This window comes from Scardinius erythrophthalmus, assembly GCF_964197995.2.
Source record: "Scardinius erythrophthalmus genome assembly, chromosome: 12".
Classification (NCBI taxonomy): domain Eukaryota; kingdom Metazoa; phylum Chordata; class Actinopteri; order Cypriniformes; family Leuciscidae; genus Scardinius; species Scardinius erythrophthalmus.
This window is the reverse complement of record NC_138232.1, coordinates 25,901,566-25,918,789: the sequence shown is the minus strand read 5'-3', so window position 1 is coordinate 25,918,789 and position 17,224 is coordinate 25,901,566. Positions and strand designations below refer to the sequence as shown.

Genomic DNA, 17,224 nt, shown 5'->3' with positions numbered 1-17,224 from the left:
CACTTATAATGATAGATGCACTTTTATGCACTTTTATGATGGACAGATGCACTTTTATGATGGATAGATGCACTTTTATGATGGATGCACTTTTATGCACTTTTATAATGGATAGATGCACTTTTATGATGGACAGATGCACTTTTATGATGGACAGATGTACTTTTATGATGGACAGATGTACTTTTATGATGGACAGATGCACTTTTATGATGGATAGATGGACTTTTATAAAGGATAGATGGACTTTTATAATGGATAGATGGACTTTTATGATGGGTAGACAATAATAGATTTTTACAGCGATTGATTCCTGCCGGTTCCATATTGAGACTGGCACGGCTAGAGACATTTTGGGCGCTGCTGCATATTAAATATATTATAAATAGTTTTTTCGCGTGAGAAATACAATGTGTGGCCAGAGGGCGTGACAAAAGACCAAAATGAGTGACTGTCACGTGACACTTGAGAGCCCTGACTGCACTGTAGCAGTTACTGTTACACTGTTTAACCTGCAAGCTAGCTATCCTGCTAAATAGCTAGCCTGCTAAAAACACCAAGCTTACAATATAGCTGCAAGCAGCAATACCGGGGCCAAGCAGAAAAAGACAAGACATGCCAGCATGTCTGAAAGTGTCAGACCAACTGCAACAATGAGCAATTAAAGACATTTAAATAGGATTTTAGGCGAAATGGCTGAAAAATCATAAACAGTAATTGAAAATATGATTTAATAGATTATCACTTTCGACCAATAAGTGACGCAGTCACAAAACTGATGTGATGTGGTCAGAGTGAAGTGACAATGAGACATACAAAGTTTGGTGTCAATATGTCAAGGCATTGCAGAGATAAAGCCTGAATAGTCCTTTTGGCATCATGCCTCAACTTTGCTGCTGCGGTATACGAAAACGGTGTCGTCAATCGACGCGAAATCCATAACTTTTAGTCGGCACGGTCTGGAGATGATACGATTCGATTTTGGTGAAAATCGGACAAACGGTCTAGGAGGAGTTTGAAAAAGTATGTTTTGAATGAAAATCAAGATGACGGACAGGAAGTTCGGCCAAATAAGGAAAACGTGGTATCTATGTTCTCGGCTTGACCCAAGGAATCTATTAAGACCAGTGGCATTTCAATAGCCAGATTTATACAAAAGTTATTAGCAGTTTTGTAAATTTTGTTATAACTTTTGACCACTAGGTGGCGCTGTTTCTAAATATTTTGAGTACCTTCAAGGGATGGTGCAGATGGCAATTTCTGAGTTTTGTAGTATTACACCAATGCATTTGTTTAGTATAGCATTTTATTTCACAAAAGTGTATTGAAGCCAATGGGAATTTCATGTTTCGTTCTATTATAGCGCCACCAAGAGGCTCAGTCCCACCATTTTTTTTATGTGTCCTCAAAGTGAGTCCATACATATGTCGATTTTGGTGAGAATCTCAATTCGCTTCGGAGTTATAGACATTTCTATGAAAAAACACGTAAAAAATGACTGACACATGACTTTGATTGAATATTACTATCCCTAAACATCAATATTTTCGCATTTGGGCATTGGCGTATTGCTATCGACCCATGTTTCCAAACTTCTGACGGTGGTTTCGTCTCGATCGGACTAGCGGTTTCGAAGATATAGCCAAATGTTTTTTAAGCGCTAAATCACAACGCTACACAAACCGTAAGGCGAAACCTAGCATGTTTGGTATCGTAGGACTCGGCAAGGTTTCAGGAGTCTAATTAGATGAGTCTCGTGAAAATAAGTCGACCACACCCAAAGTTATAAGCATTTGAAAAAAAAAAAATTACCACTAGGTGGCACTGTTTCGAAACTTCTCACACTCCTTCAGGACATCATGCTGATGACCCATGCCAAGTTTCGTAACAATCCGTTTGTGCGTTCCTAAAATACAGCATTTTAGCCCAATTCAAAATGGCCGACAGTCAAAATGGCCGATATGGTAAAATTGGATATCAGTCGACTCGGCATGTCGCCCTGAATCTAACGAGACCAATTTTATGATTTTTGGACAAACTGTTCAGAAGTTATAAGCAAAAATAGCCATTTTTCATATCTCCGGACCAGTAGGTGGCGCTGCGCCGAAACGCAGCATGTAGCCTCAGGTCATGCTTGTGAGTACATGTACCAAGTTTGGTCTGAATCTGATAAAGCTTTGCGGAGATACAGCCCATAGACTGTTTTTGTAAGCGCTACGTAAAATTTGTTCGAGCGTTATTCAAAAACGGTTTGACGAATCAATTTGAATTCCATAACTTTTGGTCAGCACTGCCTGAAGATGATCTGGTTCAATTTTCGTGCAAATCGGACAAACCGTCTAGGACGAGTCCGAAAAAGTAGGTTTTTCAAAAACTTCACAATGGCGGCCATATTTCTATGACGGAAAATGACATCATAGGGTGCAATCGAATCGTCATGGGCTCAGGAATCAGAGGAAAAAAGAATTTTGCTGATTGGCCTTACGGTTCAAAAGTTATTAACAAAATAAAAGTGAAACTTTGAACAGGAAGTGGCGCTAGGGGGAATGACTTAGAAACACCAAAATTGGCGTATTTAATGTTGAACTGTCCTCTATCAGAATGTCAAACCAAAACAACTTTCCCACAATCGGTTCTATGGGCTGCCATAGACTCCAAGAGCGGAAGAAGAAGAAGAAAAGAAGAATAATAAGAACGCGAACGGATACAATAGGTGCCTCCGCACCTTCGGTGCTTGGCCCCTAATTAGAACCGGAACAAAAACAATAGGTGCCTCCGCACCTTCGGTGCTTGGCCCCTAATAAGAACGCGAACGAAAACAATAGGTGCCTACGCACCTTCGGTGCTTGGCCCCTAATAATAAGAACGCGAACGAAAACAATAGGTGCCTACGCACCTTCGGTGCTTGGCCCCTAATAAGAACGCGAACGGATACAATAGGTGCCTCCGCACCTTCGGTGCTTGGCCCCTAATTAGCTACTGCTACTATTCCCCACCAATTCACAAGCACAAGAGAAAAGGTATTTTGTACTAAGATTTAATACCCCTGGAACTCAATGGAAGTTGATTGAATATGGCATAGTTGGTAGTGTTGTTATAACCAGTCAACTGAACCAACAATCTTTTCACAAAACTGACAAAACCTTTCAAACTGTCAAAATCCATCAACATCCATGACATTCTAACTGAAAGTGGGTGAATATCAAAATGCATGATAGAAACATTTTGTTAAACCACTTACAAGTGTTATGTTGACAACAACACTATTGAAACAATTACTTTTTATTACAAATGTACATGAATAAATAGGCCATTTGGCCCTGGACTAATAGGGTATTCTATTTGTCCATTCTATTCGCTCTATTCTATTTTGAAGACTTGTGCTGGCTGCACAAGTCTAATTTAAGGCTCTCACAAATAAATAGTATGGGTATATTATACATTTTCTGAGTCATCAGAGTGCCTTGAGTATTGAAGTTGTTGAGTTTTGTGTCCGTGGTGTTCTTTCATGCCACAGGGATAAAAGAAAGCATACAGTTTAGGCAGAAATTGTGAAAAAATGTGTGTTATTTCTGGTTTAAATAAGTCATGTGACCTCTGTCTTTGTCAGACAGATTCAGTACTGGGCTTAAATGAAAGCCTAAAAGGTCCCCTTTCCAACGATACCAAGCACCATATTATAGAATATTGACAATATCCCTAGCATGAGCCTAAACCAGATATACACCAGATTTCAAAAACGGAACTTATTTTAGGGGGTTAGTAACTTCATGAGCTCAAAAAAGTGATTTTGCTACCACCGCTGCACTGCTATCGTGATTTTTCTAATACTAGGGGTGTATACCTTGCCAAAAAACAATGATAGCATTTGCCCCCCCGTTGATACCGATGGACCAAATTTGGGGCCCTGGCTCATGGACTAAAGTAAATAAAATACAAAAACACTGAAATCAGAACTGCTTTTTTGGAGGAAAACCGCAAGGAGTATAGGGCTAGGCGATAAACAATTTATTGGAATTCATTTTCCTCAAAATTAACGGCTTTACTTGTTTGATCCGCGTTACACATGCCATTTATCAGCCTGCCTCAAACGGCAGCACAGTGCGATCTTACGATAGCAAATGAGTTTACTCGCTGAGCGTTTTGATGACGTGACCACTAAACAAGCATCTTTTTGCACTTGAACGGGGACATACACAAATGTCAAAATATTCTTAAACACAGTCGGTTATGTCTTAAAATGAACGTAAACAGTTGCAGGGCTCGAAATTAACTTTTTTACTTGGTAGCACTGGTGCTCCAAACTTCAAAAAGTTAGGAGCACCAGCAAAAAAAATTAAGGAGCACCACAACTACAAATGACATAGATTCCATTTCACTGGGGCTTTACACATCCTGTGGCCAAGATTTGAAATTTGGTCTTCTGGCTCTATATCATCTCACGATGATACTGGCACATGATTTGTCATTTGCATGTCATGTTAATCGCAACTCCGTTCTTTTTCCATGAGCTGCAACATAGGTTTAAATTTAGTGAAGGCAGGGCTCTTCTTTGGCAATGGTGTATGCGGTGTTATATTTGACGTATAATTAGCTCTGCCAATAGAGCGGAACAACCAGCAGCATCCTGCCAATTAAAAGCCTTAATAATCGAACCTAATGAACCTGATTTGTTTGCCACACACCTGTCCCTGCATTTTTTGCTTGGCACTCTATTGCTATTAATATGCTGTATTAATCTTAGTTAATAAAAATACAGCTGTTCATTGTTCGTTCATGTTACTTCACAGTGCATTAACTATGTTAACAAGTAAAAAAAAATTCAATAATGTAGGCTATTAGTAGCCTAAATGTTGAAATTAACATTAACAATGGTTAACAAATTAAAGTACAGTTTATTAATAGTACATGTTAACTAATGTAGTTACCTAGAATTTAATAAATGGAACATTATTGTAAAGTGTTACCGATTTGTTATACACCGATTCAGACGTCTCTTGAGTTCAGTGTTGGACAGATCAGTTGTTTTAACCATTCATTAAAGTGAATCAGTTCAAACGAGTCATTAGTTCGCGAATCGGACGTGTCATTATATTGGATCCGTGCAGCTCTTGAAGTTAAAGCAGGAATATTCCTAATGTGCAGTCTCTATAATAACCTTAATCAAACAACAAAAGACAGAAAATGTACACACTGTTGTTGATTGAATAACTTTTGTAACTATGTGTAATGTATATTTTCCTTTTTTCAAAATTTTAATTTTTTCTATTAAGATATTCTATTCATATTAAGAAAAAAAAGCATTTTACTGAAGTTCAATGAAGTTTACTCGATTATTTGGTTGCAAATTTTTTTTGTAAATATTCTAATCTCAGATTTGTTAAATGTTCACCTGTTTGGTAAGTGTTTGTCATGTTCCGACAATAAGGAATAGTTCAAAACCACAATTAATCTGGTTTCTACAACTTTCACCTTCAAACTTGAAAGAAATAAGATTTGACATTTATCTTGATAATTATCAATATTGCTCACATGTTAACTAATGTAGTTACCTAGAATTTAATAAATGGAACATTATTGTAAAGTGTTACCAATTTGTTATACACCGATTCAGACGTCTCTTGAGTTCAGTGCAGTCTCGGGGATTGGTATATATACAAACTTTAACATTCTCTCGGACTGCCGTTTGAAGTCACTGCTTTCAAACTTTGTGTACGAGGACTCTATAGTTTCTGTTCAAACAAATAAGGAGCCCAGCATCTTCAACTGTTCCACTTGTTTGAATTTTTCTGTTGGAAATGTAAGTGAAACAGTAAGGCGTCGGAGTTTTATAGTTCTTATGTTATTGATATCAGGAAATGTATTACCAAATCCTGGTCTTTTTAATGACACTTCCCTAACGTTTAAAGTTCCTGCTGATTTTAAATCTAGATCAGGACTAGGTTTTATTCATATGAATGTGAGAAGCCTGCTTCCTAAGTTGGACTTGGTGCGTATCTGGGCAAAAAATACCAGTGCTGATGTTATAGTAATATCCGAAACATGGCTTAAAAAAAACAGTTTCAGATAATGCCATAGATATTGCTGGTTATACTGTTTATAGGACTGATAGACCAAAAAGGGGAGGGGGGGTAGCAATTTATGTTCAGGACAGTTTTGAAGTTACTGTGTTGCTCTCTGAGTCAGTAGTTAAAAAGTATGAATTATTAGCTTTAAATCTTATCGTTTCCAAGACTTTACATCTTACTGTAGTTGGTTGCTACAGACCCCCATCAGCTAGTACTGATGCCATTTCCTCTCTGATGCACTCGGTGACTTCTTTGAACTACAAGGAGCTTGTTCTTCTCGGTGATTTTAATGTGAACTGGCTACAGTCAGTATCTGATTGTTTCAAAGCAATTTGTGACTCTTTAAATCTCTTTCAGCTAGTTGAGACACCTACTAGACCTAACTTGAAGGATTACAAAAAGTCCACATTAATTGATCTTATTTTTAGCAATTTTCATAAGTACTCTTTGGCCTCTGTATATGCTAACGATGTTAGTGATCACTGCGTCGTTGCCATAGTCAGAGATACCAAATTACCCAAGCATAAACCACGTATTATCACTAGACGATGTACACGACACTTTAATGAACAAGCCTTTCTTTTTGATGTAGCACGCTATGATTGGGACAGGATTTTTCTTATTCCCGATGTTGAGTCTGCCTGGAAATACTTTTATGATGGATTCTTATCAATCATCAACAGGCATGCACCTTTTAAAAAAATTCTGTGTTAAAGGTAGGGATGGTTTTCTGAAGCCCTTTCTGTTCTAATCCGTGAGCGGGATGTTGCTTGGGCAAAAGCTAGACATTCTGATGTTGGCTCCGATTGGATCCGTTTTAGGCAGCTCCGGAATAAATGCACGGTCGCTATTAGAAAAACAAAGGCTGATTATTTTATTGAAAAAACTACTATTAACTCAAATAATCCCAAGAAATTTTGGCAGAATATAAAACTGATATCAGGTAGTAAAAACAAGTCTAGCTTTCCTTCATGTATAAAAATGGATTCCACTAGCATATCAGATAAAGAACATATGCTCAATTGCTTTAAGCATTTTGTTGCCTCTGGGTTTCTATTTGAATCACTAAATTTTACAGGCTGATTCTGATTTTAATGCAGAAAGTCATCTAGAAAAGGAAGAGTTTAGATTTAAACAAATTAAGAGCACTGACGTTTATAAAGCACTCTGTTTGCTTGACAAACAAATCTTCAGGTCCTGATTGTGTGGAGCCTGTGTATCTGAAACTAGCAGCAGATTATATTATATCCGCTTTAACTTATATTTTTAATCTTTCTTTAAATACTGGTGTTATTCCAGAAATTTGGAAATCAGCATTTGTTGTTCCTTTATTAAAAGGGGGGGATCCCACTATAATAATTAATTACAGACCAATCTCAAAGCTCTGCGTTTTATCAAAGATATTAGAAAGCCTTATTAGTGAACAGTTGACATGCTATTTGAATGCAAACAGAGTGTTTATCAATCAATCTGGGTTTCGCAAAAAACAGTACTACAACGGGTATTTTGAAAGTTTTAAATGATATTCTAGGGTCAATGGATAATGGTGAATTTTGTGCCTCGCTTTTTGATTTATCAAAGGCTTTCGATACAGTGGATCATGGAATATTGCTGCACAGATTGAAGGTTGTTGGTTTATCAAGTCACGTTATTCCTTGGTTTAAAAACTATCTGAGTGGAAGAACCCAGTGTGTTCAAGTCGAAGGTAAACAATCTGATTCATTAGAGATTTCTAAAGGTGTTCCCCAAGGATCGGTGCTGGGGCCCCTTTTATTCACCATTTTATTCACCATTTATATAAATAGCCTTGATTATGACATTCAGGATGCCAACTTTCCTTTTTATGCTGATGATTCTGTCGTGTATAGCAGCGCTTCCTCTGGACAGCAAGCCTTGTCTAAGCTTCAGTCAGCCTTTAATATCATTCAGTTAAGGCTTCATAGTTTAAAACTTGTTCTGAATACTGATAAAACCAAGTATATGTTATTTTCCAAATCAAAAAAAAAAAAACTTGAAAATTTAGTATCTCTCCAGACCTTTCAAGGTAATAATAATAATAATAATAATAATAATAATAATAAGTTTATTTTATATAGCGCCTTTCTGAGGACTCAAGGTCGCTTTACAATAATTGCAAATACACAAAACATAGAAACATGACATATATACGATACATATAAACTGTGAAGAATAACATAGAAGAGGTATAGTACATATAGAATCAGAACATTCAGGGGTCAGGGAAACAAGTGACAAAAAGATGTGTTTTGATGCGGGTTTTGAAATCTTGTAGTGATGAGAGATTGCGGATTTGTTGTGGAATTGAATTTCAGAGAGTTGGCGCAGCGGTGCAAAAAGCCCTTCCACCAAATGATGATAGTTTGTGTCGTGGGATTTTCAACAGACCGGTATCAGATGATCTAAGTGTGCGGACAGGTGTGTATGTGTGGATGAGCTCAGAGATATAGTTTGGGGCAAGACCATGGAGTGCTTTGAATGTAATAAGGAGTATCTTGTACTGAATGCGATAGCGGATGGGTAACCAATGTAGACTGCGTAAGATAGGAGTAATATGGGAGGATTTCTTAGTGTAAGTGAGGACTCTGGCAGCAGAGTTCTGGATGTATTGAATTTTATTTAATGATGAATTTGGTAGACCATAGAAAAGAGAATTGCAGTAGTCAAGCCGTGAACTGATGAAAGCATGAACTAGGGTCTCAGCATCACTGATGGTAAGAAATGGACGTAAGCGTGCAATATTGCGAAGGTGGAAGAAGGCAGATTTAGTGAGAGGAGATGTGAGGAAGAAAGGAAAGAGAGGAATCAAAGATTATACCCAGGTTTTTGACAGTGGTGGAAGGTTGAACCAGAACTCCAGCAATATTGAGATTGTCAACACAGACCCGGGATGTAGTGTGAGGTGAACCAATAAGAAGTAAATCTGTTTTGTCTGTGTTGAGTTTGAGAAAATTACTGGTCATCCAAGCATTTAATTCATCAATACAAGCTGATATGGAAAGCGTTGGGAAAGGAGAATTGCGTTGGGAATGGATGTATAGTTGGGTATCGTCCGCATAACAGTGAAATTTGAAGCCATGATGACGAATGATATCACCTAGTGGAAGCATGTAGATAATGAAGAGAAGAGGCCCAAGAACAGAACCCTGAGGAACACCGTGCGGGACAGAGGCAGAAGTGGACTTTGACTGGCGGATGGAGATGTAATGCTGGCGATCGGACAGGTAGGAGGTGAACCAGGATAGGGCAGTTCCAGAAATACCAAGAGCAGAGAGTCGTGAAATGAGAATACTATGAGAGATTGTATCAAATGCAGAGGAAATGTCTAGGAGAATTAGAATACTGGTGGAGCCAGAGTCAGTGGCCACAAGGAGATCATTAACAACCCTAAGCAGTGCAGTCTCAGTGCTGTGAAGGGTGCGGAAACCAGATTGAAAACATTCATAAAGGTTATTGGATGACAGGTGAGTTTGAAGTTGAGCAGCGGCCACTTTCTCAAGCAGTTTTGAAATGAATGGTAAATTTGAAATAGGTCGGTAGTTGGCCATGTCAGAGGGGTCGAGGCCAGGTTTCTTTAGGACAGGGGTGACGGCAGCAGTTTTAAGTTCCAGAGGAACAACACCAGTGCTTAGAAGTTGAGTGACGAGAAGTGAAATCAATGGTGAAATAACGGGTGCACATTTTTTGAGTAGAGTAGTAGGAGCAGGATCAAGATGACATGAAGATGAGTTAGCTTTGTTAATTAGCTCAGAGATATAAGCAGGGGTTGGAGGGGCAAAAGCAGTGAGAGTACCAAGTGTAGAAGAGGAGGGGAAGACATGTGTAACAATAGTAGAGGTAGTGGATGGGAATAGAGAGTAAATTCTATCAGTCTTACTTTGAAAGAAGTGCAGAAATGACTCACAGAGGTCTGCGGAGTTACTCATAGCGGGTGCAGGAGGGTTGGTGAGTTTGTTGACTATAGAAAAAAGTGTTTTTTGGTCGAGAGGATGCATTGTTAATGATGGTAGAGTAGTAACTAGAGCGTGCAGTGTTTATAGCAGATTTGTAGAACTGAATATGGTCATTGTAAGCAGTAAGGTGAACAGTTAAACCAGTTTTCCTGTACAGGCGTTCAAGACGACGACCAGCTGTTTTTAGATTGCGAAGTTCTGGGGTAAACCAGGGAGACGTGTGCGTAGAAGGCACAAATCTACTTTTAAGAGGGGCGTGGATGTTGAGGGCAGTGGAAATACAGGCATTATATTTGTTAAGGATATCAAGTGAGCTTGTGTGTTAAGTGATGTCAGAGAGATGAGTTTGTACAGATTCAGAAAACAGTATAGGATCAACAGAATTTAGGTTACGGTATGTTATAGTGGATTTCACCCTGAGGCGGGGAAGAGGCATTTCACATTTTAGTTCAACGAGGTGGTGATCAGACAGTCCAATCTGAGAACCAAGCACGGAAACATTATGTAAACCAGTAGTGCAGACAAGATCAAGTGTGTGACCTTTTGAGTGTGTGGCAAAATCAACATGTTGTATAAGATTGAAACATTCAAATACTGACAAGAGTTCGCGTGATTCCGCACAATCGGTATCAACGTGTATATTGAAGTCACCAAGTAATATAACACATTGAGATAAGACAGATGAAAGGGTTAACAGTTCATGTAGTTCACTGAAAAAGTTTGACAGATTTAGGTGGACGATACAAGAGAATCAAGAGCATTGGAGATGTGCCAGAAACTTTGAGAACTAAATATTCAAAGGTTGAAGTCACATGAAAGTCAATAGTTTTGACAGAAATGCTGTTGCGATAAACAGCAGCCAGGCCACCACCCCTTGATGTCAGACGAGGTTTGGCCAGGTAGCTGTATCCAGAGGGAGTGAGTAGATCAAGGTTGAAATAGTCACTAGGAGTTTGCCATGTTTCAGTGAGGAGCAAAAAGTCAAAGTTTTTCTCTGTTAGTAGTGAGCAAAGAACAGTAGCCTTATCTGTGAGAGACCGACAGTTAAACAGCGCAACTGCAGGATCGAGCGCGCAATTATTGCGTGTGTATGGATTAGTCAGAGACAGATCACAGGAAACTGTTTTTAGTGAGGTAAGATGTATACCACGGTGAGAAGACGGCAGCATAGAATTACAGATATCCGATCTGTTCGACCAGATGGAAGGAATGGCAACCGACGATGGGCAGCGCGATGAGAAATGGCGACGACAGGAACGATGTACATAGCGCGGTCGCCTAGCAACCCCGAGCTCCGTGCAGAGTCTGTATGTAGTCGCATCAAGACGAGGATGAGATTTCAGGCTACGCAGTTGGAGTAAGTTGGAGTAACAGAGATGTTGCAAATGATATGCATATTCAGACCACGGGACAACACAACATCACTGGCAGTTGGAAAACGTACTTTCATTGCAAAAAATGCAAGAAAGAAGCAGTAACGTTACTCTCGTTGCTAATTGTGCACGATCAACACAGCATGACGACCTTTCAGATAAATTGAATGACTGGGGGTAACCAACCATCCAAAAGACTGTCCACGATAGATAAGCGAGGGAGTGGAGACTCACCGGCCACCTATGTAGAAGGTACAGTGGAGTAGTGCGAGGATCGGCAAACAGCAGATGAGTAGTTGGATGAATGCCAGTGATGAGTTGAAGAGTTGTCAGTGTCTGCGTTGTATCCACGATAATATCCAGAGGTAAGTGACAATCAATAAAGTCAGGGAAACGTCCAGTTCAGCAGGGAGGATGATAACACGGTAGACACGAAACACAGCAGTGTTCATAACAGACAAACTTTACAGCGTGGCTGCGTTGTATTCGAATAAGTCCGTGTCTGCGTTGTATCCGAAATAAAATCCAGAAGAAGTGAGTCGTGACAGCAATAAAGTCCAAGCAAACGTCCAGTTCAGCAGGGAGATGACACGGTAGACGCGAAACAGCACAGTGTTCAAAACAAACAAACAAAGAGTTCCAGCGAGAAGCGGCAGCAAGGCGCGCACAGCGTACTCTCACCGGAAGTCAACAGTTAGATATCAACAGTAGATAGTTAGAAGGTACAGTGATTGAATTAGTAAAAGAGTACAAATATCTAGGCATCATAGTTGATGATGCCCTATCTTTTAGCTCTCATATCACTCAACTGAAGAATAAACTGAAAATCAAGCTTGGGTTTTATTTCAGGAACAAGATTTGCTTCTCTTTTAATGTAAAGAAGAAATTAGTCTCTGCTACTTTTCTCCCTGTCCTTGATTACAGTGATGTTGTATATCAGTTTGCACATTCTTATCTTCTTTCTTCCTTAGATGCCGTTTATCATGGTGCTCTAAGGTTTATATCAAATTGTAAATCTTCAACTCATCATTGCACCTTGTACCACAGAGTAGGTTGGCCTTCTCTGTCTACCAGAAGAAAAATGCACTGGTACTTAATTATTTACAAAGCCATCTTGGGGTTGTTGCCTTCTTATCTTTGTTGTTTTATGCAACAGAAAATTATCAAGAATTATTTTCTTCGTTCGCAAAACTTTTATACTCTTTCTGTTCCTTTTACTCGAACTGAGCTAGGTAAGAAGTCTTTTATGTATGCAGAGCCGTTTGATTGGAATTTCCTCCAATCTAAATTCAAATTAGAAAATCTGCTGACTCTAGATCATTTCAAATCAGTTATCCGGCAAATGGAAGTTGATCTAACTATATGCAACTGCTTTTAAGTGTCTTTAATCTGTTTGTGTGATGTTTATCTGTGATGGAACTGATTGTACTGCTGCACATTTTGGCCAGGACACTCTTGTGAAAGAGATTTTTAATCTCAGAGAGCTTTTTCTGGTTAAATAAAGGTTAAATAAAAAATAAAATAAAAAACACAAACAGTGTCACGCTTTTGCATTGCATTAAGACAGTGGTTCTCAAACTTTTTTGGTCGCGCCCCCCTTTAAACCTTTAAAGAAATCTGGGCCCCCCCTCCCCAAAAAAATTAATTATATATATATAATTATATATAGGGCTGTCAATCTTCCTCTATAATAGGCTACTATTCGAATTCCATTCCTTATTGTAAATAATATTCGAATATTAAATGCTCAAATTCATCCTATTATTAATATTTACGACATTACACAGTCTTATGGATCGCAAATGCGTTATATTGATCGGTCTCATATCTTGAGATAAACCGTCAGTTTGTCTGTTATTGCCTTTTGGCGGACAGCTGGTATCAGAACAAGCCCCGTGATGAGGAGAGGCAGAACATAAGTAATTCTTGCCTGTTTTAGCGACGGTTCAAAAAAAAAAAAAACTTATATTTTTCTCTCCGTTTTGGCCTTCCGTCCACAATGAGATGGCGTTTTTATTAATGAAAACGCACTCCAAAGTGGATACATTTGAAAACGCCGTTTTCACGTTGTAGTGTGGAATGTGAATCAAATTGTTGATCTCCGTTTCCGTGGAGACATTCCTCTCCGTGATTTTTGACAGTTATGATGATACAGCGTGGATAACGTGTTATGATTCAAAAACTTTGTTTATCAGACGAAACAAAAGCATTTAATATAAGCGGAACGTTTTTTTTTTACAATGAAATATGTGCAATGATAAACTTACAAGTGATTTAGGAAATTATTGAAGGCCTGCTTTATTTCTCCTTGAAAAATAAAAAATTACAAAATAAAATAAAAACGTGCAATGCAAACAGGAATAGTTTTAATTTGTCATGTCATTGAATCAACAGTAAGAGAGAATAATAAACCAGAACTTTAACTTTTAATTCATAATTAAAAGTTAATATAGCAGCTTTGGAGAGTGCCTCATGAGCTCAGCGTCTGGTTGGTCTTCTCACCAGAGCGCGCACGTCCGCTGAAGAGTTTTTTTTCTTTGGCGAGCAACTTCTAGGTTGGGCTTGTTCCAACGGTCTGAAGAAGAACGATTCAGTGTAATTGCCGTTCGTTGCCGATTTATAAAAGAATAGCGCTATCACTACCGCTTTCACGCACTTGAACGCCGTAGTAACGTAACGGCTGTATTTTTTTTATTTATTTTTTGCAGATCTCCCGCGCCCCCCCTGCAGTAACCTTGCGCCCCCCCTGGGGGGCGCGCCCCACACTTTGAGAACCACTGCATTAAGACATATCACATTCTCTCAAAATTGCATTGTTAGAAATAATATAAAGTTACTATCCAACTGGTGAGCAAGTTTCATAAACTCAACCATCCACATGCACCCTAGTTTAACATACTAGGCCACATCACGCAGTGATGCAGACTCTCAATGTATGATATTTTTTTCAAAGTGCATGGTCAATAATCAGCTTGCACAATCAAGATATATAATCAACAATAATATTACACCACCCCAAGTGAAAAAGATGGAATATCAGGATTAAGGATGGAGCGTCACCTTTGCAAGTTCCAGCAGAGGGGTGGGGGAATCCAACCACAGCTACATGAGCCTCATCAAGCACAACAGCAACACCAGATATCAGTTCTTCCTCCCCCAGAGGCAAATTGAGACGCAGGGAGCGAGGTAGAGCCTGGACACCTTCAGCTCTTGTTGCTGAACTTCTGAGTGGCAACACGCTCTCATACAAGCTGCCATTCAAATCTGAAATAATGCAGAGTAATTGGGTTGCTAGTACTACAAAATTGTCTCTCTGGAAAGATGATAGAATAAATTAAAAGAGACTTACACAAGTACAACAGGTGTATGTTACGACCCCTGCATGTGGCAGAGAAACTGATAGGTGCAGAGAGACCAGGTTCATTCTCAATTCTGTGTTTCACAAGGGTGTTGGGGTTAAATCTTTGAGCATACAGCCAGTGCTCTCCTCTCTGAAACAAAAAACCTTTGAGTTGATTTCCAGGTTCCCCTCATTATGCACTGATAGAACAAAAGATCAACAATGATTCATAAAGACTTCAGAGAGAACCTGTTCTGTGCTGAACAAAACAACAAGCTGGTGCTCTGCCTTAACAACAGTACTCCATCTGTGAAAAAGAGAAAGAAATTTAACAAGGAAACTTATACTTAATTTATATAAGTCTATATAAAGAATATATATAGAAATATAAGAAATATAAAATAGCATTGGACATCAAGTAGTGAGCTAATGCAGTAATCTCTTAGTATTAGCTTCAAAATAATTGCAAAGTAAGTGCAAAAACCTTGCCGCTGTTGCAAGTGAACCCATATTTAGGGCCCAAGTCCTGAAAGGGCGAAAGTCCTATTGTTCTCCTAAGGATTATTAGTTATTGTTTTTCTAAGGTTTATTCTTACTTTTGTTCAAGTGGCTTTTGGGGCCCTCAACATGCTCAAAAAATCTTGAAACTGCACACGTTGCAATTGTCTGCCATTAAGTTGAGAGAGAGAATTTTACACTCTTGATGGTTTAGAGTATAACCCATTCATATCTGTGTGCAGTTGCCTGCATTACATGAATTGTTTTTAGGGGCCAAGCACCGAAGGTGCGGAGGCACCTATTGTATCTGTTCCCATTCTTATTATTATTATTCTTCCGTTTCTTCTTCTTCCGCTCTTGGAGTCTATGGCAGCCCAAAGAACCACTTGCGGGAAATTTGGCACACTGATAAAGGACAGTCTGAACTATCAGCCTAGCAATTTTGGAGTCTCCAACTCATTCCCTCTAGCGCCACCAACTGTCCAAAGTTGCACTCATGTTTATGCTAATAACTTTTGAACCATAAGGGCTAGAAACAAAATTATTTTTTGGCAAATGTTTGACTACCTAGTGGTAAAAATTTATAATTTTTTTTTGGCAAATGTTTGACCACCTAGTGGTCAAAAGTTATAACAAAATTTCCAAAAAGGCTAATAACTTTCGAATAAATCTGCCTATTGAAATGCCACTGGTCTTAATAGATTCTTTGGGTCACACTGAGAACATAGATACCCAGTTCACCTTATTTGGCCGAACGTCCTGTCCACCATCTTGCTTTTCCTTCCATACCTACTTTTTCAAACTCCTCCTAGACCGGTTGTCCAATTTTCACCAAAAATCGAATCGTATCATCTCCAGACTGTGCCGACTAAAAGTTATGGATTTTGTGTCGATAGACGAAACCGTTTTCGTATACCGCAGCAGCAAAGTTGAGGCATGATGCCAAAATGACTATTCCGGCTTTATCTCTGCAATGCCTTGACATATTGACACCAAACTTTGTATGTGTCATTGTCACCTTACTCTGACCACATCACATCAATTTTGTAATTGCGCCACTTATTGGTTGAAAGTGATAATCCATTAAATCATATTTTAAATTACTGAAAACAAACATATTCAGAAAACAATAAATAAGTTGCAATATGGAATTAATTGTGTAGGGCTTTCACTGAGAGAGAGAGAGAGAGAGAGAGAGAGAGAGAGAGAGAGAGAGAGAGAGAGAGAGAGAGAGAGAGAGAGAGAGAGAGAGAGAGAGAGAGAGAGAGAGAGAGAGAGAGAGAGAGAGAGAGAGAGAGAGAGAGAGAGAGAGAGAGAGAGAGAGAGAGAGAATGCACAGTACATCTACTGTGTTTACGGGAATACTCGACTTGGCATTTTGATATATTTCTGTGTTTTATGTTGCCCGTTTAGGCGCGCATCCGAAGACAACGGCTACTCTGCTTGTCCGTGTTGCGCTCGGAGCGCGCGCACAGCATCCTGTCAGTAGAATTGAGTTCTCTTTTGCGACTTATCACGCTTTTAATATTTATTTTCAATATAAAGCACATCCTGCTCTTTTCTTTCTCAATCATTCATGTTTTTTTATTAATAACTTTAAACAGAATCGTCAACTGAAATCTGCGCAGATTATCAGAAATACGACACATTTATAGGACATAAAGGGTCTCAGTGGCAAAAGTGAAAGTACCAGCGGGTGAAATGTTTCGAAATGTCTCTTTGCACAGCAATGCACCCGTTTCAATACAATGATATATTAAAGTTTATATAGCCTACTTTTACATTTTCGCTGCTGTTCTATAATCGTTTTCGCCATTTCCTTAAACAAGCTGCAGCTGCTTGAATCCCAGTGCAGGAGCTGTAGGTTACCACAGAAACTTAAGTGGTTAGTTGATTCCTGTGGTGACACTTTTGCCGTTACAACTTGAATATTATTATTATTATTATTATTATTATTATTATTATCATCATCAT

The 17,224-nt window shown here is 38.8% G+C and overlaps 1 protein-coding gene across 1 annotated transcript in view; it reads right to left on the bottom strand.

The window, feature by feature from the left end:
• nol11 (nucleolar protein 11) overlaps positions 1-17,224 on the bottom strand; it is a 145,889-nt gene that overhangs the window by 22,348 nt on the left and 106,317 nt on the right. Inside the window, exons 5-7 of the mRNA XM_081381622.1 lie at positions 15,002-15,059; positions 14,762-14,903; positions 14,473-14,676 (exon numbers count right to left, since the gene is read on the bottom strand). Coding sequence (XP_081237748.1) covers positions 14,473-14,676; positions 14,762-14,903; positions 15,002-15,059 — 404 coding nt within the window. The remainder of the gene's footprint in view (positions 1-14,472; positions 14,677-14,761; positions 14,904-15,001; positions 15,060-17,224) is intronic.